Here is a 23427-nt window from a genome sequence, read left to right on the forward strand (position 1 = left end):
AGGTTCTAGCAGTCAGAATTTTTCCCATCCCTCTTAGCAGCATCAGGCATTATAGGCAATTTCCATTTGTCTCAGGGCAGACTCATCAGGAACAACACAAGCCCTTTGAGTGGTGAGGATAAATCATCAACTAAGTCAGTGATACAAGAGCTCCACGGTGATAGAACCAGATGCCTCTTGTATAAGAGATAAGTATGACTCATCCCTCAGTGATGTAATGGAAAGGGATGGCCTGAGAATCAAGAGATCTGAATCCTGCTCCCAGCTCTGCCAATCAGGTGCCCTGTGACGTTGGGTAAAGCACTGTCCTTCCTGGGGACCTAACTTCTGCTTGCTGAGGGAAAGGCTTAGGCTGGTGGGTCCCTAGGGTCCTTCAGTATTAATCTAGTATCTTGTCTATGTATAGTATCCTGCATCCTCTTCCACAAATTGGTAACAAGGATAAGTGGGCAACTTGTGTGGATAAAATGAGAGTTCCTGTGGTCAGGATTCTCACTTGGCCATGGTTAACTAGCTCACTGCACACCTGTGGGCAATACATGGCTGTTGACTCTATAAAAAGAGCTCTGCCCAGTGCTCTGGGCACGACATAGTGGCAGGGCTGCAAGGCTGCAGGAGAGCAGAGCAGAGTCTGGAGTGGTGGCAGTGCCAAGGACAGAGGCCCAGAGGATGGCTGTGCAGGATGACTGTGCAGAGAGGCCTGGAGGACAGCTGTGCAGGATGACTGTGCCACAGAGGGGCCCAGAGGACAGCTGTGCAGAGGGGCCAGGAGGCAGAGACCAGCTTGCTGCATGCAGACTTGTTCTGAGTGAACAGGATTTTAGTGACTGACCTGCCACCTAGAAATAAAGTTGAATATAACACTTTCACCCCAAGAACGTTTTGCTGTTGATTTCTTTGGTCACACTGAATCCATAGCAAACTTGCCCGGGGCTGAAACCCATTGGCAAGACAATTGGCGGAAGTCAGCAGGGTTCACTGTTGACCAAGGAAAAAGACAGGCTGCCCTTATGGGAGGGGTGCTTCAGTGGGCTGTCCCTGTGAATGGGGAGACAGTGGATTGTCCTCCAATGGGTATGTGGTCTGAGGTGGCTTGCCTCCTAGAGTACTGGGCCCCACCCCAGGACTGGAGGCAAGTGGAGGTGACACCTGAGGCTGTAGGGGTGGCCCTTGGTATAATAACTAGATCCTTTGAGAAGCAGAGTGCCCGGGAGGCAGCAGGGATTGTGGGTTGTCTGCTTCTCACAGTCTTAAAAAAATCTACAGACGAGACCCAAGAAATGGCGGCATGAGAACGTGAGCTGCAAACCTCTGTGGATTCCCTGAGGAAGGAGATGACCTTCATGTGGGAGGAGGCAGCACGAGAGCGTCGGCAGCAAGATGCCACTGGAGATGAGATGGCAGCGCTGCCAGGTGTTCTGAAAGAGGAACAGGACATCAAGGAAAAAGATGAACTCCTGAGGGAAGCACAGGCAGAGGTGGCATGAGAACATCAGCTGCGAAGTATTGAGCTGAAGATAAGAGACCTTCTGAAGACTGAGCTGGCATTGTTGCGAGGTACTGTAGCAGAGGAGGCACTTGGGGGAGTGGAGAGAAAGGTGCCATCAGCCCCAGAAATGGAGGAGCTGGGGAAGGATGAAGGGGTGGTGCCAGAGACACTGGCGCCTCCTGTATCGAAAGCACTCCCAGTGGTTGTAAAGAAAATAAAGACCCAGCAGCTGAAAGTTCCCCAAGGAGAGGAGCAGCCCCCTCCCCAGGTCGTGGAGCGCTCTATGGTCCGCCCCTACACTCAGGCTGAGCCGGTGGCTGTGGGACTTAGGGGTGGATGGAATTGTTCTGTTGGGATCAGAGATGGGAAAGCTGTCTTCCCTGACAGTGCAGCCCGCCTTGAGGCAGCGATTACAAAATGCAAGGTGACACATACAGTAGCTGAAGCAATGAGAACCCAGAAAGAAGTAAGACCTGTTACTCACAGAAGGAATTTGCGGGGCCCCGTGAGGGTCATGAGGACCCAGATGTGGGTTGATTTGATATGGGCAGGAGTAGATGCAAGGAAATTAGACGGGAAGCCAAGTAGGATCTTACTGGAGCTATGGCAACAACTGAAACCAGAGCAGCAGTTCCAGCCATTAAGACCAAAGAGGCAGAGGTCAGAGACAGAGCCACGAGTCCGGCCTGTGTGTCTGCAAGACTTTTTGTTGGAGACGCTGGAGAACAATGTTCGAGCTTCCTTGCAAAGGGACCATTGCAGAGGACTGAGGGCACATAGATTGAGAGGAGAGAATCCTGGAGAGGTGGAGTGTGGATAAAAAGAGTTCCTGTGGCCAGGATTCTCACCTGGCCATGGTTGACTAGCTCACTGCACACCTGTGGGCAATACATGGCTGTTGACTATAAAAAGAGCTCCTCCCAGTGCTCTGGGCACAAACAACACAGTGGCAGGGCTGCTGGAGAGCAGAGGCTGGAGTGGTAGCAGCGTCAAGGACAGAGGCTTAGAGGATGGCTGTGCGGGACGACTGTGCAGAGAGGCCTGGAGGACTGCTGTGGGGACAGAGGGGCCGGGAGGCAGAGACCAGCATGCTGCATGCAGACTTGCTCTGAGTGAACGGGATTTTAGTGACTGACCTCCCACCTGGAAATAAAAGTTGGGTATAACCCTTTCACCCCAAGGACGTTTTGCTGTTGATTTCTTTGGTCACACTGAATCCATAGTGAACTTGCCCGGGGCTGAAGCCCATTGGCAAGACACTGGAAAACACTGTTGTTTACCGAGTTCCTAAATGGGGTCCATGTGACACTGTCCATGTGATACGGAGTGATGTGTGTGTTTGTATACATGTGTTTATTGATATTTTTTCATCATGTCACTATACATCCCCCAACTTTACATTCATCTAATAGCTTTTGTTCTTCTATTTTTACTAAAGGAGATTTCAGCAACCAGCAATTCTACAACTAAAATATCAGTACTCACCTAGGAAATTCTGCCCACACTCCCAGTGGGGTTCACTTGCAAGTCCTGGCCTGCTGAGCCTTCAATTTGCATTCAGAGAAACATTTTAACTGAGGACACCTGCTATCTGGAGAGCCCTCCGTTATATACCTTGGGAGGAAATCTGAGTTTCCTCTTGTTGCCCTTGGAGACCATGGCAAAGAAACCAAAATAACTTCAGGACTGAAACTGATGAGTTTCAGAGACATACATGCAATGCAAAAAATGCTCTGAGCTCCTATGACCTATAAGGGTATCCCAGAGAAGCACTGGGGAACAGGGGGGAGAGGTCTGCCACTTACTAGCTGTGTGACCTTAAGAAATCACTTTATCTCAGCAAACCTCAGTTTCTCCATGTGTAAAGCTAGGATAATATCACCAACCTCAAGAATAATCTGTATAAACTATACAGCATAATAAGGGCTCAATAAATATGAATGAGATACAGTCATACACACTCAGATACATGCACTCACACATACATTTTCACACAGATATCCACCTGTATGCACACTCATATACACACCCTAAAAGACTGAAAATTAGAGCAAATGTAGTACCTAGCACAGAGTCTAGCTCAATAAATGATAGCCATTATGTTCAAAAGTAAGAATACACCAATGCTCAGAGTAGGAAAGACACTAGAGGTCATTAGAGGTCACTTATACTAGTGGTAACCCTCAACCAGCAGCATCACATCACCTGGAATCTGTAAGAAATGAAAATTTTAGGCTCTCACTCAAGATCTACTAAATCAGGAAATGTGGGGGTGGTATCTAGCAATTTGTTTTTAAAAGCCTTAAAATGCTGGCAAGAATGCAGAGAAAGGGGAACCCTCCTACACTGCTGGTGGGAATGTAAACTAGTTCAACCATGTGGAAAGCAATATGGAGGTTCCTCAAAAAACTAAAAATAGAAATACCATTTGACCCAGGAATTCCACTCCTTGGAATTTACCCAAACAATACAAGTTCTCAGATTCAAAAAGACATATGCACCCCTATATTTATCACAGCACTATTTACAATAGCCAAGATGTGGAAGCAACCTAAGTGTCCATCAGTAGAAGAATGGATAAAGAAGATGTGGTACATATACACAATGGAATACTATTCAGCCATAAGAAAGAACAAATCCTACCATTTGCAACAACAGGGATGGAGCTAGAGGGTATTATGCTCAGTGAAATAAGTCAGGCACATAAAGACAAATACCAAATGAGTTCCCTCATTTGTGGACTATAACAATGATGCAAAACTGAAGGACCAAAACAGCAGCAGACTCACAGACTCCACAAAGGGACTAGCAGTTACCAAAGGGGAGGGGTGGAGAAGGGTGGGTGGGAAGGGAGGGAGAAGGGGATTGTGGGGTATTATGATTAGGACATATGGTGTGTGTTGGGGGGGATCATGAGGAAGACAGTGTAGCACAGAGAAGACAAGTAATGACTCTGTGGCATCTTACTACACTGATGGACAGGGACTTCAATGGGGTATGGGGGGGAACTCAATAATATGGGTGAATGTAATAACCACATTGTTTTTCATGTGAAACTTTCATAAGAGTGTATATCAATGATACCTTAATAAAAAAAGTAGGAGATGAATAAATATTTTAAATTTTTAAAAAAGCCTTCCAGGTGATCCTTAAAATGCAAGCTTAAGTTTGAGAATCAAGGGCTTGACAAACCTTTTGTAAGGGCCACATATGTTTTAGCTTTGCAGTCTCTGTCACAAATACTCAACTCTGCCATTGTCATGTGAAAGCAGCCATAGGCAGTATGTGAAGGAATGAGCATAGCTCTGCTCCAATAAATCTTCGTTTACAAAAACAGGCAATGGGGTTTGGAACTAAATAGAGGTGACTGCACAACACTGTAAATGTATTAAATACCATTGAGCTGTTTTCCTTAAAATGGTTAATTTTATGGTATGTGAATTTTACCTCAATAAATTACTTTAAGAAAAAAAAAAAGAAATAGGCAGTCAGTAGGATTTGTCTCACAGGTAGCAGTTTTCTGATCCCTGACCAAGATCAATCTTAATTGTTTGTTTGAACTCATCCAAGCAACTCTACATGGCAGTTATGTAACATCTATCTGGATATTTATGACAAGTTGCTCACTATCCCTACAAAGCAATTTCTTTTCTTTTTTTTTTTTTTTACTAAGGGACAGATCCTGATTATATCTGGAGGCTTTTTTCACATACAAAGCCAAAAATCACCCCCTCTATACCTTCCACTGTGGGGAAAGTTGGGGTTCCTATGGCCAGGATCCTCACTGAATCTAAACCGCTTGATGATATCACTGGCCTGCTGCTAGGCTACTGCTTCCACACCCATCGGCAATAAGCTATTATTGAGTGAGGCACTATATAAAGAGCTCAGCCCAGTGCTCTGTGCAGAGGCAGAGACGACGGAGGATTACAGACCTGCAGTGTGTTGGATACAGACATAACTCTAGTGTTTGACTTACTGCCAGGAGAACAAGCCGGGTAATAAACCCTTTCACCCCAAAAAAGTTTTACTATAATTTCTGTGGTCACATTGAATCCATAGTGAACTTGCCCGGGGCTGAAACCAACTGGCAAGACAATTGGCATAGTTGGGATTCATTGTTGACCAAGGAAAAAGACAGGCTGTCCTTATGGGAGGGTTGCTTCAGCAGGCTGCCCCTATGAATGGGGAGATAGTGGATTGTCCCCCAATGGGTATGTGGTCTGAGGTGGCTTGCCTCCTAGAGGACTGGGCCCCACCCCAGGACTGGAGGCAAGTGGAGGTGATACCTGAGGCAGTAGCGGTAGCCCTGTAGTAAGTAGGTCTTTTGAGAAACAGAGTGCACATGAGACAGTGGGGACTGTGGATTGGCTGCTTCTCACAGTATTAAAAAAGTTTAAAGATGAGAAGAATATGCTCCTGAAAGAGATACAATAAATGGCAGCACGAGAACACAAGCTGAGAACTGCTGTGGATTCATTGAAGAATGGAATAGCATTGATGCAAGAGGAGGCAGTACAAGAACGCCGGCAGTGAGGTGCTGTTGAAGAGGTAAAGGGCATTAAGGAAAAGGACGGACCCCTGCAAAAACCACAAGAAGAGGCAGAGCGAGAACGTGAGCTATGAGGTCCAGTGAAGGAAGAATGAGACAGCAGCGCTGCCAGGTGCTCTGAAGGAGTAAAAGGCAATAGAGGAAAAAGGTACTCCTGAGGGAAGCACAGGAGGAGGTGGCATGAGAACGCCAGCTGTGAAGCATTGAGGTGAAGGTAATTGAGAGTGATCAGGGCACCCATTTTACTGGACATGCACTGCAAGAATGGGTGCAACAGTTGGGAATCAAATGGAAGTTTCATGTGCCATACAACCCTACCAGGGCAGGCATGATAGAGAGGCACAATGGTTTGTTAAAATCCAGACTGAAGTCAGATACCAATAGTCAGTCTGCTTATGGACAGTGCTACAGCGTTTGAACGAGACACCCCTAAAGGGAGCCCTGAGCCCCGTAGACATGTTAACACATATTGCTGCTGCCCCTATACAACTGAAAATACAAAGAATCGTTGAAGCCGAAGTTCGGCCACCAGAATAATACCTTGCTGCCAGCACCAACTGCACTGAACCCTGGAGACTCCATTGAGTGAACGTGGCCTTGGACCTTTTGACACATGGACCAACGATGGTTGGCTCTCCTGGCACCTTGGGGACAAGGCCTGGAAGCTGGCCTCCTGTGTAGCCCTGGAATTATAGCAGAGTGACGACCAAAGTTCACAGTAGTATATCCTGAACGGCCAGAAGGTAGGAGCATCTTACCGGGGAGTTTTGTTTTATCATTATGGCCAGTGCATGCACCTCCAGTAGCACTATATGTAGACCCTTCAGTAACCCCCTTGGGGAGAGGAGTAAAAGTATGGTATACTAGACCTGGACAGGACCTCCTTCCTGCTACAGTCCTATCATAGGACCACTCTCTTGCCTGCATCCTACCTGATGGACAAGATTTGCCTATGTTGGTGTCATTAAAACATGTGTCATATTGCCCCTAAGGTCTTTGTGGATTGGGAACCTCCTTGGGCTTGAGGATTATTATAATTTTTGTTACTTGCATCAAAATCTTGTTGTATCTTAATTTGTTATTATCTCTAAGTTGTTATCCTCTGTTGCTGTTGTGGAATCTGGTTATAGTGCTCCAGCTTTCTTGCATAGGGGCCATTGCAGAAGATTGAGAGCATGTAGGTTGTTAAGGCAAGAATCATGGAGGGGTGGAGTGTGGGGAAGTTGGGGTTCCTGTGGCCAGGATCCTCACTGAACTTAAACCACTTGATGATGTAACTGGCCTGTTGCTAGGCTACTGCTTCCACCCCCATAGGCAATAAGCTATTATTGCATTATATAGAGAGCTCGGCCCAGTGCTCTGGGCAGAGGCAGAGATGCTAGTTCTCAACCTACCACCAGGAGAACAAGCCAGGTAATAAACCCTTTCACTCTAACAACGTTCTACTGTCATTTCTTTGGTCACACTGAATCCAGCATGAGAAGCAGCAGCATGCAGGCTGCCAGGTGCTGTGGTGCAGGTGAAGGATGCAGTGTAGCCATCAGTCCCAGAAATGGAGGAGCAGTGGTTTGACGAACAGGTGGGGGTGGACACCCTGTTGGTGCTGGAGGCATCAGCCCCTCCTTGGTTGAGACCCCACCTGGTGGAAAGCTGGTGGAAAGCCAGGACTCGGCAACCATGGGTTCTTTCAGGAGAGGTGCAGCCCCCTCAGGTCGTGGAGCATTCCATGCTCTGCTTCTATCCTCAGGCTCAAGCACAAAAGGAAATACAGTCTGCTTTCTCGAAGGAAGAATTTAAAGGGCTCTGTGATGGTTGTGAGGATCCTGATGTGGGTTGATTTGAAAAGGCAGGAGCAGACATAGGGAAATTGGATGACTGGAGCTGTGGCAACAACTGAGACCGGAGCAGCAGTTCTGGCTGCTGAGGACGAAGCAGAAGGCAGAGATAAAGCAACAAGATCAGCCTGTGTTTGCAAGACATTTTGCTGGAAAAGCTGGAGAAGGTGGGTATTGTAAGGCCCATTCATGGTTCTTTTGGTTAACTCATTTGAGTAGAACTGGTTTGAATACAGCCAGGATGACCACTTGGTGGCAATGGATTTCCTCAGGCTTGAGGGTTATTATAATTTATCCTAATTTTTGTTATTTGTATATTGTATTATGTTATGGAATTTGTTTACAATGCTCCAGCTTTCTCACACAGGGACCACTGCAGAGTATTGAGGGCACACAGACTGAGAGGCGAGAATCCTGAAGGGGTGGAATGTGGATAAAGTGAAGGTTCTTGTGGCCAGGATTCTCATCTGGCCCTGGCTGGCTAGCTCACTACATGTGTGGGCAATGCGTCATTATTGACTCTATATAGAGAGCCCTGCCCAGTGCTCTGTGTGACACAGTGGCACGGCTGCAAGGCTGCAGGAGAGCAAAGCAGAGGCTGGAGTGGTGGCAGCTCTGAGGACAGAGACTGAGACGGCTGTGCAGGTAGAGAGGCCCAGAGGCAGAGACCATCTTACTGCATGCAGACTCACTCTGAGTGGACGGGGTTCTAGTGACTGACCTGCCACCATAGAAATAAAGTTGGGTATAACCCTTTCACCCCAAGAACATTCTACTGTCATTTCTTTGGTCACATTGAATCCATAGTCCACTTGCCTGGGGCTGAAACCCATTGGCAAGACAATCAGGCAAAGAGAAACAGAATCCCTTAATTAAAGATACTCCACAGGATGGAGAGACTGCACATACAAACACCCATCAGCAGCAGATTTTTATTTTTAGGAGGATACCTAGGGTTGGCTCATAGGAAAGTGGTGACAACTGGCAAGGCTCCACAGAGGAGAGAAGGCATTCCTGGCTGTGGGGACTGGCAGTGATGATATCTAAGGGTCAGGGTCTCCTGCTTAACTCTGACCACCCAGGATGCTATTCCCCTTGGCACTCAATATCACCAGTGCCACAGCATGAAGGGGTCTGCCATGAGCTAGTTCAACCTGGCCAGCAGTTCTTCCAGTTCTGGCCGAGCTTTGAACCTCCCCTTGAAGTCTTCTTCAGTATGCTGAGGAGAAGAAGAAGAAAGTTAAGTGGGAATTACTGCAGAGTGTTCAGTCACTCAGACAGGCACAGCATCACAGTAGGATCATCAGCCCGGTTGGTAGAAAATGATGCAGATTCAACTAACATTTACTGAGTATCTACTATGTACAAGACTTCTGTTAGGTATCAGGGATTTAAAGTTGAACTGGACTTCCTCCCTGCCTTCACTGAACTAATAGTCTGGTGAGAGAAGATAGACATATGAAGAACTAATGTCAAGATGCTATAATTACAATAGGAACACTTTTCAAAAACAGAGAGAATGCCCAAATTATCCACTTACAATAGGAAATAACAGACAAAGGGACTGGAATATTTCAAGATAGTCTGACAAGCTCCTATATATGGATCTATGTGAAACTCAAGTAACAAGAGGCCTAATAACGTGGACTCGGAATAGGGGATCTGGATGACACCACCCTAAAATGACCCAATGTATCTATGTCATAGTAAGGACCACCTTGGCAACTGGACCCAAATACTCAGTATTTAAGCTAAAGTTCCTAATATTTTCCAAGTTTTCCATGCCAGACTTCCTTCTGGCTGGCATTCTTTATTGAATATATTCACTCAGGCTACAGTCAAACCTTGAAGATCCAAGAAATGTCACTCTAAAGTACATTTCCTTCTTTGTGTTGTGATTAATTATACTGTATGTGATCTTAAATCATGTTCTTTCTGCCACACAACTGCCTGAAGGGAGAGAATTTTGGGGTATAACAGGCTCACCCCTAAAATCAGGATGCTGTGATGGAGTTCAGCTCCTGTGGTCCATCATCTCTAATGCATTGGAAGAGTCAGAATAATGATCACACTTGGTAACCAGCTGCACTCCCTTCCTGATTATTGTCTGGGCTAAATTATCCACATCTCTGTTATTTTTAAAGCCAGGTAGTGTAGATTTTCCCTATATTTTGAGCACAGGTGGGCCACCAAGGAGCCTCTTCTCAAACAAGCACCTACCTCCTTCACTGACAATCTGACTCCTTCAGGAAGATTGCTTTGGATTATTTCCAAGAAAATCTCTGCAAATGTGGCACTCAAACCACTGATCTGCAAAAGGAAAGAAGATGCTGTAAGAGAGGGCATTGAAAGCCAGGTGGTCACACAGACATGGCATGGGTCAAGTGTCAGCTCCAGCAGAGCTACAGGGTGCTTGCATGGAGGATTAACACCCAGAGCTGGTTTCAGAGCCCAGGATTTCTCTTGCCATCTGTGAAAGTGTCTGCTAGCTGAGACGGTCACAGCCAATATCTATGACCAGGAGCCTGGAAGCAACAGATGTCATAAGATTATCAAGTCCAGGATGACTTTCTGATTCAACTCAGTTTTACCCACATAGACCAGGATCTAATGTCAGACCCTATGCTGAGAATCCAGAGGTGGATTAGATATGTGGTGGAAGGGCATACAGGGGGCTGCAGGAACCCACAAAAGAAGCATGTACCTAACTTAATCAGGAGAGGTCAAAGAAAGCTTCCAAAGAGGTAATATCTGGGTGGAGACTTGAAGAAAAACAGTAGCAAACAGAATTCAACAGTAGTGTGGGGGATTTTCAAGGCAAAGGACACAATATTTAGTAAAATGTGGAGGCATAGCATAGTACTAGAGAATTAAAACTATTTCCATGTGTGGCTGGAATGAATGGGGTATGAAGCAGAAAAGCAGGAGGAGAATGACGAAGGCACTTAGGATTTAATCTAAAGAGTTCACTTCATCCTATGGACCTCAGTGTCAAGTTAGATTTGTTATAAGATGCATCTCAATTTATTTCTGATAATATGTAGAAAACCAAAGCTTGTAAATACTTTAACTATTTTTAAAATTAGCATAAGGTGTTAGTACCTTAACATTTCTCTCATTCCCTTGCTGATATGTTTCTTGAGTGGATCAAAAAGGGGTGATATCCATACATTGGAATATTACTTGGCAATAAAAAGGAATAAAGTACTAAAACATGCTACAACATAGGTGAACTTTGAAAACATTATGCTAAGTGATAGAAGCCAGACATAAAAGGCCACATATTGCACAATTCCATTTAAATGAAATGTCCAGAAGAGGTAAAACCATAGAGGCAGAAATAGATTAATGGTCTCCAGAAGCTGGGGGGATGGGGAAAGAGGATTGAATGCAAACAAGTAAAGAGTTTCTTTTTTGGGTAGTGAAAATACTCTAAAATGGATTGTTGCATAACTCTGTGAATATACTAAAACCATTTGATTGTACAACTTCAAATGGATAAATTGTATATGAATAAAACTCTCAATAAAGCTGTTATTAAAAGGGGGGTTATGTTAAGTATGAATTTTTAATAACTCTGGGCATCCTCATGGTGGAGTGGTTGTCACCATCTGTCTCTACAGCAAAAAGTCACTGCCAGAGCGAAAGGGAAGCCACTGACAGGTTTAAAGCAGGGAAATCACATGATCATACTGCTATAAGGGTAAAGCAAAGTGGATGGATCTGAAAGATTTTTAAGGATAGAAGCTATAGTGCTTCGTGAATGAATGGATATCAGAGGGCAAAGATGGGTCAGGCATTAGGATCAAAGGTAGGGAGGATTATGGAAAAAGAGGAACATCAGTTCCACTGAGATTAGTTTTATATACATGTAGTATAGGACACCTAAGGACTAGCCCAGTGGAGAAGTCCAGTAAACAACTGGATATCAGGTTAGAGGCTCCTCAGAGATCAGAACTGGAGATATATCCATAGTGGCTATCAGTATACAAGCATGGTCACTGAGGTCAGAAGAATGGATGAGACTGCATAGAGGGAAGGTATTATATGGAGAGATGGAGGGATCAAGAACTGAACCCTGGAGAACATCATCATTCAGGAGGCAGGCAAGAGGAAGAGAAGGGCATGGTAGGAAGAGAAAAAACAGAGAGAAGAACCAGGAGAAGCAAATACATTTCAAGTTTCTCCCGTAGTGCCTACCTGAACCACTCGCTCATGGGTGGAAAGAACTGAGTCCAGGGACATTTTTCTGCCTTGGTCCTGTAGCTGCAACACTTCCACTGTTTTGGTGGGCATCGCATAACTGTGGGAAGAAGAGTCTCTGTGGGGAGGGCTCGCTGAGCACTACCACCTCAATCAGGGTAGTCCCTGAGTATTGCTACTACTGCACGCAGTAGCTCCTGGAATCTAGGGCTGCTTATCTGCTGCCAGGGAAAAATAACCAGATCCTCTCCTCCAGAAGTCTCTAAACTCCCAGAGAAATGAGGCATGAAACACAACTGTTTTAGAGCAGGATTTTTCAACCTCAGCACTATTGAAAATTTAGATCAGATAATTCTTTGTTGTGAGGAGCTGGCCTATGTATCCATAACCTCTACCTACCAGATGCCAATAGAAACCCCCAAGTGGTGACAATCAAAATTATCTTCAGACATTGTTAAATGTTCCTAGGTTAAGAACTACTGTTGTAGCATCTATGCTAGTGAGCATAACCAGTTTTAACACATCTATATGCTGCAGTGAAAAGAACACTGGACTAGGGGGTCAAATTTTGGCCCTGCCACTCATTAGCAGTATTTACTAAGGCAAGTCACTTTCTCCTCTGGGTCTCAGTTTCTTCATGTATAAAGGGAATTACAATGTAGGCCTGTATCTGTTAGACTGTTGTGAGGATGAGGTATGGTGATGAGATAAGACGGATGGCTACACAAAAATATGTTATTAGTGTTGTGTTCATCAAAAGTTTGTCAAACATTGAAGACAAATGGAAAAATAACAACTACAGTAGAATTCCTGAATTTTCATGCCTCACAAAGCTTCATTAATCAATAGCAGGGGGCATGGCCCTCTACAGAGGGACCTGTACAAAAGGAAGTTTGGTATAATGGAAAATAGATTAGAGACAGGACAGTCAGTCCTGGACTTAAATGTTGGCTCTTCCATTTATTAACTATTTGACCTTGGAAAAATTAATTCAGCTCTCTGAGTCTCAGATTCTCCAGCTATAAAATTAGGATAATACCACCTAGTTCATAGGATTACTGCAATGATTATATGCAATTACATACGTAATTTGCCTGGCATACTGTGTCTAGAAATGCCAGTTCCCTTGCTCTTATAAATAGTGAGTAAATGTTAGGTATTGCACCAAATGATTTCACTCATTTGTGGAGTATAACAACAAAGCAAAAACTGAAGGAATGAAACAGCAGCAGACTCACAGACTCCAAGAAGGGACTAGTGGTTACCAAAGAGAAGAGGTTGGGGAGGGTGGATGGAGAGGGAGGGAGAATGGGATTAAGGGGCATTATAATTAGCAATCACAATATAAATAGATCACAGGGAAGGAAGTACAGCACGGAGAAGACAAGTAATGACTCTATAGCATCTTATTACACTGATTGACAGTAACTGTAATGGGGTGGGGACGGGGACTTGATAACATGGGTGAATGTGAAAACCACAATGTTGCTCATGTGAAACCTTTGTAAGATTGTGTATCAATGATACCTGAATTAAAAAAAAAAATGTTAAGGTATTGTAAACTCTTCAAGATAGCCTCCCTAAATAAATTTTCTCTCATTTTTAAGCACAATTTCTGATTTCTTATTCTAATTCAGGTTTGGTAACAACTTCCCTATAATAAGGACACATTCATAGACTTATTATAAAAGATGAATAAAATAACTATGTAAAAGTCTTCAGGTAAGTAAAAAGCACTCTAAAATGCTATTTTTCCATTTTGACATTCTGCAGATGAGACTGACTCACCGAAGTGGTAGTTGTCCATTCCTGTCCCTGAGCATGCAATTTATTCAACACTTACTTTAGCAAGATTTCATTGATTTGTTTATTCATTCATTCATTCATTAATTCAGCAAACATTTACTGAGAGCCTATTCTGTCCAAGGCACTCCAGTGGACAATATGCAGTCCGCACTTTAAAGGAGCTAGCTAAGAGTTTTAGAGAGACAGATAAGGACACAAATGTTTTCACTATTATAAGACAGAGACAATAATAGGTATGCACCAAATACTATAGGCAGGAGAGGGAAAAAAAAGAGGGGTTCAGGGATAGCTTCACAGGTGAGGCAGTGCTTTATGAAGATGTAAAGAATGAACATATAGGTGTTTGCCTGAAGGGCATTCCTAAAAGTGCAGCAATTATCTACAAAGACAAGGAGGCGTGAGAGGCCTGCAGAGAGAACAGAAAAACCAGACATAGTTTGACAAAGAAATACTGGAAACTCTGGTCATTTCAAAGTAGAACAGGCCTTTGTACAGTACAAGTATAGGTAGTTTTTCTTTAGTGTCTACACTTTCCTATATTTTACAAATTTTCTGCAGTAAACATTACTTGGATGACCAGATAGTAAAATCAGAAGGGAAAAAATGAAATAACTCAATTTGAAGAGTCAACCTAATATGACAAAATAATGCTACCTTTAGGTGGAACACAAAGGAGCCTGCTAGGGTGCTAGGGAACTTAGAGCCTGTGAACTGTACTATATATAAGTTATACCTCCATTTCAAACAATGTAAGTGGACTATAGGAAAAAAAACAACAACAGGGAAGGGTAGCCTTGCAGAGAGTGCTGCTGAGTGATGGACGCTTTTATTTTCCATAGAGTGCAGGGGCTGGATCAGCTGCAGGCTTAGAAGCTGCTCCCAGATGAGTTAGATTTTCACCTCTCTGGGCAGCTGCTCCGCAAGGGAGCAGGCAGATTAAGGGACTTGCAGGCGAGGCCTCTTCCTCTCCTCTCCTGGGTGAGCTGCCGCTGCAGCAACGCAAGCCATTTATAGAACAAAAGCCAGCACGCTGCTCCTGTCCAATTCCATCTCAAGGTCAGGGCCCTACCCCCAACTCCCAGAGGAAAAATGGATCATGATGAATTGAAAACCAAAAGAAAAGAAAATCATTTCCTCTCCGGAAAGCTGGGCAATGAGAATGCCTAACGATAACAAAGGTCTGAAACCTCAATCAATGCAGAGAAGTGAGTTGCTGAAAACAAACATCTCTTTATGCTCTGTGCCATTTGGAACAAAGAGCCAAGAAAGTGGCAAAAAGCAGCATATCATTCACTCTACTGTTCCAGGAATCGTGCTCATGCCTACTGGAACTCAATCCAAGTCAACGACATCACCTATTCTATTCAGGGCCTACTGTGTGTCAGGTGTTAGGCAAGGTCTTAGGGTTAAACTGCTGACGAAAACAGAAACAGTCCTTGCCTTAGAGATCTTAGAGTCTAATAAGGAAGGCCAATAACCAGGTAATTACAAGGGCAAGGAATGAGCGCTATGAAAGAGAAGTTATATAACCTTTACTTCTAACTATATAACATAAGGACCTAACTTAATGAGGTTCTCTGAAGAAATGACATTAAAGATGAAACCTAAGAAAAAATCAGGGGTTAGTTAGGTGAAAGAAAAAAGAGTATTCTAAGCTTTGGAGAACATAGGCAAAGGTTCTGAGATGGGAAGACAGAAAAACAAAGCCAGTGTGATTGGGAGACAGAGGGAAAGGGAAGTAGGTATTAAGGTAAGAGAGGCAAGCCCAGGCCATGGAGCATAGAACAAGCAATGTGAAGAATTTTAATTTTGATCCTAAAGGAATGGGAAGCCATGGAATGATGATTTTAAGCATGGGGGTGGTATGATTATACTTTGATTCTAGAAAGATCACATTGAAAGCTATAACGAGAACCAGTTAGAAGGAACTGAGAATTTAGAGAAAAAAATAAGTGGATTGAAATCCAGACCTTGCCACTTATTAGATGTATAACTATAGGCAAGCCTCGATTAATAATAATCAACAATAATGATAATAATAATAGCAGCCAACAGTTGTAAGCACCTTAAATATATTAACTCCCTCAATGTTCACTGTAGCCTTTTTAGGTAGGTATTTTTATTAACTCCATTTTACAGATAAGGAAATCAAGATACAAAGAGGTTAAGTAAACTACCCAATATCACACACTAAAAATGCAGCAGAGCAAGAATAAAACCCAGGCAGTCTGGCTGTGGAGTCAGTGCTTTGATTCACAATGTGCAAGGTGTTTGTCTGAATTAACTAACATACAAAAAAGTTCTCAGCAGAGGGGCTGGGTGATAGTTGGTGCTCAACAAATGCTCCTGCCTTCCTGCCTTTACTCAAATGCAGCCAGAACTTTTCACAGCTGGGTTTTTTTAAACAGCATCTTTTTAAAAAGTTCTGAAAATTTAAAACACTATTTCAGGAAGTTGAGTCCCTATAAGTATGATGACATTATGTAGATGGCATTAATGCCTCTTTGCCACCACTGCCTCTGAAAAGCACCCCAAATCCCTGCCAGTTAAAAAAATTCTCTTTCCTATTAATAACAATAACATTATTTAATGAGTGTTCACAATGTGCCAGTCCTCTACTAAGTGATATCATATACTACCTTATTTAATTTCCAGAACTCAAGAAATAAGAAAATTATCATCCTCATTATATATAGATGAGAAAAGTAAGGTTCAAAATTTCCCAAGGTTATATTGACAATAACTGGTAGAACTAGAATCTGAATCCAGAATATGTACTTTTAACCATTTATTACTCAAAGTGTGGTCCACAGATAAGCTGCTGGTGAGCAAACTGCTTATCAGTCTATGACAAGATAAGAAGCATGCAACAGTCACTAAACACACTATTAATTCAGCCAACTTTTTTTTTCAATAACAAGACTTTCTTGATGAAGGAAATAAAGCATTAACATACATTTTGGCATAAGCTTCTGGTATCTTCAGGGAGTGGTACTTTGAGAAACATTACTCTGAATTATTATTCTACTCTGCCTCCTTGCACTTAATCTTCCACTTACCACCTTGCACATTATGTTATAGTTATTCTGAGTGTGTATATATATATATATACACATACACATACACACCCTGAAATCAGGGACATTCACTTTAGTATCCTCCAGGCAGAATGTCTAGAACAATGCTTAACACATAGCAAGAAGAGGCTCAATCAACAGTTTTGTAATTAATTAATTCAAAGCACTTTCATTAAACTTTGGAAATGTATACAACTGGGTTGGCAATCATACATATTCAAGAACTTGTCATTCTTTCAACAATGGCTTAATGTCCTCCATGAGGCAGGCCTTATGCTAGGTTCTGAAAAAATAAAGAACACAGTCCCCATCTAGTTAGTGAGAAAGGGACCTGACACATGAATAGATTACATTAGAGCCCAGAGCACTAATGACATGAAAAAGTTATGTCAAGTGCTGAAAAGAGCAGCTATATTTAAAAATACATCCTATATAATTTAAAATACTGGAGTCAGGCAGAACTGGAATAAATCCAGGCAACTCTCTGGTTCTGTGACTTCTGGCCTTTCTGCACCTTGGTTCCCTCATCTGTAAAATGGGAATACACTAATATCTAATGAGTACTAAAGTATAATTTTTTGCCATATCCACATATACTGTGTATTACCTTGCCACAATGGCAAGCCACCCAAACAATGATTAAATATTTTTCTTTAAATCAGCTCACTTAAAAAAATTAATTTAGAAAAAGAAACTTGAGATGTGTAGCAACTGAAACTCATCCTGATGAGAAAGAAAATAGTACAGCCACTTGGAATAACACTTTGATAGTTTCTTACAAAATTAAACATAAATATCATCTGACCTGAAATCACACTCCTAGAAAAATGAAAACTTATGTTCTCACAAAAACTTGTACACGTTTATAGTGGCTTTACTTATAATTGCCAAAAACTGGAAACACAAATGCCCTTCAGCAGCTGAATGGACAAACACACATCCCTTCAAAGAAATGCTAATCAGCAACAAAAAGGAATTGCCTACTTAATATTGGCAACAAATGGATGAATCTCAAATACATTATCCTAACTGAAAGAAGCGAGACTCAAAAGGAAAAATACTGTATGATTCCACTCACATGACACCCTGGAAAAGGCAAAACTATACGGACAGAAAATAGATTAGTAGTTGCCAGGAACTGGAGTGGGGAAAGGATTGATTACAAAGGCAGGAGGGAACTTCCTGGGATGATGGAAATGTTCTATATATTGATTATGATGGTATTTACCCTACTATGTGCATTTGTTAAAACTCATAGAAATTATTCACTAAAAGGGTGAATTTTATTGAATGTAAATTATATCTCAATAAGCCTAACTTAAAAAATGAAAAGGAAGCCTACTGAATGGGAGAAGATATTTGCAGATGATGCTTCTGGTAAGGGGTTAATATTCAAAATATATAAAGAACTTACACAACATAACATTAAAAAAATAACTTGATTAAAAAATGGGCAGAGGACTTGAATAGACACTTTTCCAAAGAAGATATACAGAAGGCCAAGAGACACATGAAAAGATGCTCAAGATCACTAATCACCAGGGATATGCAAATCAAAACCACAATGAGATCAAGCTGAAAAGCTTATGTACAGCAAAGGACACCATCAATAGAACAAAAAGACATCCTACAGTATCGGAGAATATATTTCATAAATGACATATCCAATAAAGGTTTGACATCCAAAATATATAAAGAGCTCATGCACCTCAACAAACAAAAAGCAAAAAGTCCGATTATCAAATGGGCAGAGGATCTGAACAGACACTTCTCTAAAGAAGAAATTCAGATGGCCAACAAGCACATGAAAAGATGTTCCACATTGTTAATCATCAGAGAAATGCAAATTAAAACCACAATGAGCTATCACCTCGCACCAGTAACCATGGCCACCATCCAAAAGACAAACAACAACAAATGTTGGCAAGGATGTGGAGAAAGGGGACCCCTACTACACTGCTAGTGGGAATGTAAATTAGTTCAACCATTGTGGAAAGCAGTATGGAGGTTCCTCAAAAAACTAAAAATAGAAATACCATTTGACCCAGGAATTCCACTCCTAGGAACTTAACAATGCAGGAGCCCAGGTTGAAAAAGACATATGCACTCCTATGTTTATCACAGCACTGTTTACAACAGCCAAGAAATGGAAGGAACCAAAGTGTCCATTAGTAGATGAATGGATAAAGAAGATGTGGTACATATACACAATGGAATACTATTCAGCCATAAGAAGAAAACAAATCCTACCATTAAAAACATGATGGAGCTAGAGGGTATTATGCTCAGTGAAATAAGCCAGGCTGAAAAAGACAAGTATCAAATGATTTCACTCATATGTGGAGTATAAGAACAAAGAAAAAAACTGAAGGAACAAAACAACAGCAGACTCACAGAACCCAAGAATGGACTAACAGTTACCAAAGGGAAAGGGACTGGGGAGGGTGGGTGGGAAGGGAGGGACAAGGGGGATAAAGGGACATTACAATTAACAGACATAATGTAGGAGGGGGCATGGGGAGGGCTGTACAACACAGAGAAGACAAGTAGTGATTCTATAGTATCTTACTATGCTGATGGACAGTGACTGTAATGGGGTGTGTGGTGGGGACTTGATGATGGGGGGAGTCTAGTAACCATAATGTTGCTCATGTAATTGTACATTAATGACTCCAAAATAAAAACATAATAAAATTTTAAAAACCCACAATGAGATATCACCTCACACCAGTCAGAATGGCAAAAACAAGAAATAACAAGTGTTTGCGAGGATGTGAAGAAAAGGAACCCTTCAGATGCTGTTGGTGGGAATGTAAATTAGTGTAGCCATTATGGAAAACTGTGTGAAGTTTCCTCCAGAAATTATAAATAGAAATGCCATATGATCAGTAATTCCACATCTCCGTATTTACCTGAAAAAAACAAAAACACTAATTCAAATAGATATATGCACCCCCATATTCACTGCAGCATTATTTGCAATAGCCAAGATATGGAAGCAACCTAAGGGTCTATCAATGAATGAACAGATAAAGAAGATACTGTGTATATACACAATGGAATATTACACAGCCAGAAAAAGAATGAAATTTTGCCATATACTAAGTGAAATAAATCAGACAGAGGACAAATACCATATGATTTCATTTTTATGTGAAATAAAAAAACAAAACAAACAAACAAAAACCCAGAAACAGACTCATAAATACAGAGAACAAATTGGTGGTTGCCAGAGGGGAAGGGAGTTGTGTGATAAGCAAAACAGGTAGATGGATAAAGAGATACAAACTTCCAGTTATAAAATAAGGCATGGGAATGAAAAGTCCAGCATAGGGAACATACTCAAGAGCATTGTAATAACTGTGTGATGACAGATGGTAACTACATTTTAGTGTATGTAAGTTATATCTCAAAACATCAATTACAATCGCAACACAACCTATTTTTGAGCATGCTACCCACACCAAGAACATCCCATGCAAAGGCATCCTTCATACCTTTCCTCGACTTTAATGGAGAGATGGTTGCAGAGGTTATGAACATACTGAGCATAACTCTCTGTCAGGGCCATGTCATATGCAGTCAGGTGAATGTTTAAAACCCCGTATTCATAATCTGTCCCCAAATTAATGGACCTCACTTCCACTTTTCCCCTCTTCTTCTTGGACTGAACAGAAAACAAAAAGAAAAAGAAAATAAACCGAAGTATTATACAAGAAATTTTAATTATACCATCTTGATATTTTTAAAAAATCAATGTCTCAAATAAATTTACCATTTTTCTATTTTCCCTATCTACAAACTGAAGTTCTTCTGGGAAGAAAAGAGCAGCTTCCCTTGCCAGTCTGTGCTGTGACATCACCCAGTGAAGAGAGGGAATAATGCTAGCAGTACTTCAACATGAAGACAAGCAACTGTTTTCTGCAATTAACTTGTTTTGAGACTCATCTCCCATCTCTGGCCTTCAAGATTCTCAAATTTTACATTGATGGGGTTATACCGGATAACAGCTTCTTAATCTAGAACCCATAGAGGAATTTCAGAGTGTCTAGAGATCCCAAAATTTATATACAAAGTTTTACATGTGTGCACATTTTTCTGAGAGAATCCTTAGCTTTCCTTAGCTTTCATCAGAACCTTAAAGAAATCAATTGCAAGGAAACTCAGCATTAGTTCTCTCCCAGCCCTCCTCGCTTACTTTGAAATTCTGCAATTATTTAGACAGTCTTACTTTTAAGAATTGCTAAGTAGAAAAATTATTTTACTTCTAGTTTTCCTTTTCATATAAAGTATTGCTCTATTCCATAGAAACTTATGCAAGCTCCTATAAAAAGTTAAAAGGAGGCCTGGGAAAATAGATATTTAACACAACATAGATGAGGGTTAAGAAAGCTTCTCAACTAGAAATAACCTAACCTAAATAACTATCAAGAGGGGGCCTTGTTAAATAAATCATGGAACATCCACACAATAGTACATTATGAAGATATAAGAAGGAATAAGGAACTTCTTCATGTAACTGATATGGAAAAGTCTTCAAAATGATAAAAAGTAAACTGTAGGATGTGTTCATAATATTGTCTACATATTAAAAGGGTAGGTATGCCATCTATATAAAAATAATAGGGGTGTGTGTGTGTGTGTATAAAATACGTATTTGTTTGTAGTTCCAAAAAACAAATCTCTGGAAAGATGCACAAAATATAGTATCACTGGCTGCCTGTGACAGAACTGGATGACTGGGGAGAGAGGTGGAAAGGAGACTTTTTAACTATTTTGCTTCTATATTTTTTTGCATTTTTAATAAGGTGAATCTTTTGTCAATTCAAAACTAAAATCTTAAAATCTACTGTATTTCAAAAAAAATAGTAAAAATTTTACTGCAATATAATATACTGAAAAAGTGCATAAATACACAGCTCAATGAGTTTTCACAAAGTAAAAATACCTGTATAACCTGAATAAGAAACAGACCATAAAAACTCCCCAAAAGTCTCCTGCCCCCAAATTGGTAATCACTATTCTGACCTCTAAACCTGTAATGTGATTTTGCCTATTTTTGAAATTTATGAAATGGAATGATATTCTATCTTCTCTTTTGTGTCTAGCTTTTTTCGTTCATTATGTAAGATTCATCATGTATTAATTAGGTGAACCAGACTTTTCTTCTCATTGTTCTAGTGTCTATTATGTAAATATGCTACAATGTATTTGTCCTTTTTATTTTTGGTGGAATTTGGGTTGTTTCCAGTCATTATGAATAGTGCTGCTATGATGTTCCTGTATGTATCTTGCAGTGAAAATATGTATTCATTTCTGCTGGGGATAGACCTAGAACCTGAACTACTGAGTTATAGAGTATGCATATGTTCATCTTTAATAATAAGTGCTGTACTCTCAGTTTTACAAAGTCCTTTCCAATTTAGACTCCCACCAGAGTGAATGAAAGTTCTGACTGCTCTACATTCTTGCCAATACTTAACAAAACTTAGTATAGTCAGGTTTTTTGGTTTGTTTGTTTTAGCCAATCTGGTTGGTATGAAGTGGTAATGAACTGGGGTCTTAACCTGCATTTCCGTTATATCTGTTGAGCCTGAGCACCTTCCAATATGTTCACTGGCCACTTTTTTATAACATGCTATTCAAATATATTGCCCACTTTTTAGATTGGGTTGTCTGCCTTTCTCTTATTGATTTGTGGAGGTTCTTTCTATATTCTAGACATGATCCTTTGTTAAATATACATGTCCCAACTATCTCTCCCTCTCTGAAGCTTCCCTTTTCACCTTAATGATACATTTTGATGAACATAAGTTCTTATTTTTAATGTAATTAAATTTACTCCTTCTTTATTTAATGGTTATAATGATTTTTATATCCTGCTTAAGAAATATTTGTCTACCTTAAGATCATGAAGATATTCTCATATGTTGTCTTCTTTGACTATTTTAATATTACACTTAGATAAACAATCCATTTTTAAGAGATTTTTGTATATGGTGTGAAATAGGAATCAAAAGTCATTTTTTTCCACAGGAGTCAAGAGTCATGTTTTTTTAACAGAAGCCAAAAGCCATTTTTTTTCATATGATCATCCAATCCAACTGACCCAGCAGCATTGCACTGAGCATCATCTTTGTCACATGTGTCCATAGATATGTGGATCTGCCTCTGTACTCTTTATTCTCTTCCTTTGGGCTATCTGTCTCCCCTGGAGCCAATGCTACACTAGAGATTTATAATAAGGCTTGGGATTTGGTAGAAATGGTTTTTTAAGAAAAAGGGGGGAAAATCTACTTCTATTTACATGTCTTAAGTCACCCCCATCTAACAGACCATAGCCTGTGGCTGCCACAGCAGAGCTGTTCCTTGCAGAACACCTGGAATGGTTCTCTCACATTACTGGTCTCCAGGTCAATCTAAGGAAGCAGGGGGAGGACCAAGAAATGCTCCTTTCATACTGCT

General features: G+C 41.3%; 1 protein-coding gene across 1 annotated transcript in view; it reads right to left on the reverse strand.

Annotated features, from left to right (window-relative positions):
* Window positions 1–8794: 8794 nt before the first annotated feature.
* The window catches only part of MRPL48 (mitochondrial ribosomal protein L48), a 54574-nt gene continuing 39941 nt past the window's right edge, over window positions 8795–23427 (reverse strand). Inside the window, exons 5-8 of the mRNA XM_057507230.1 lie at window positions 20460–20629; window positions 12077–12179; window positions 10097–10186; window positions 8795–9095 (exon numbers count right to left, since the gene is read on the reverse strand). Coding sequence (XP_057363213.1) covers window positions 9021–9095; window positions 10097–10186; window positions 12077–12179; window positions 20460–20629 — 438 coding nt within the window. The 3' untranslated portion in view covers window positions 8795–9020. The remainder of the gene's footprint in view (window positions 9096–10096; window positions 10187–12076; window positions 12180–20459; window positions 20630–23427) is intronic.

Source organism: Manis pentadactyla, chromosome 9 (assembly GCF_030020395.1).
Source record: "Manis pentadactyla isolate mManPen7 chromosome 9, mManPen7.hap1, whole genome shotgun sequence".
Classification (NCBI taxonomy): Eukaryota; Metazoa; Chordata; class Mammalia; order Pholidota; family Manidae; genus Manis; species Manis pentadactyla.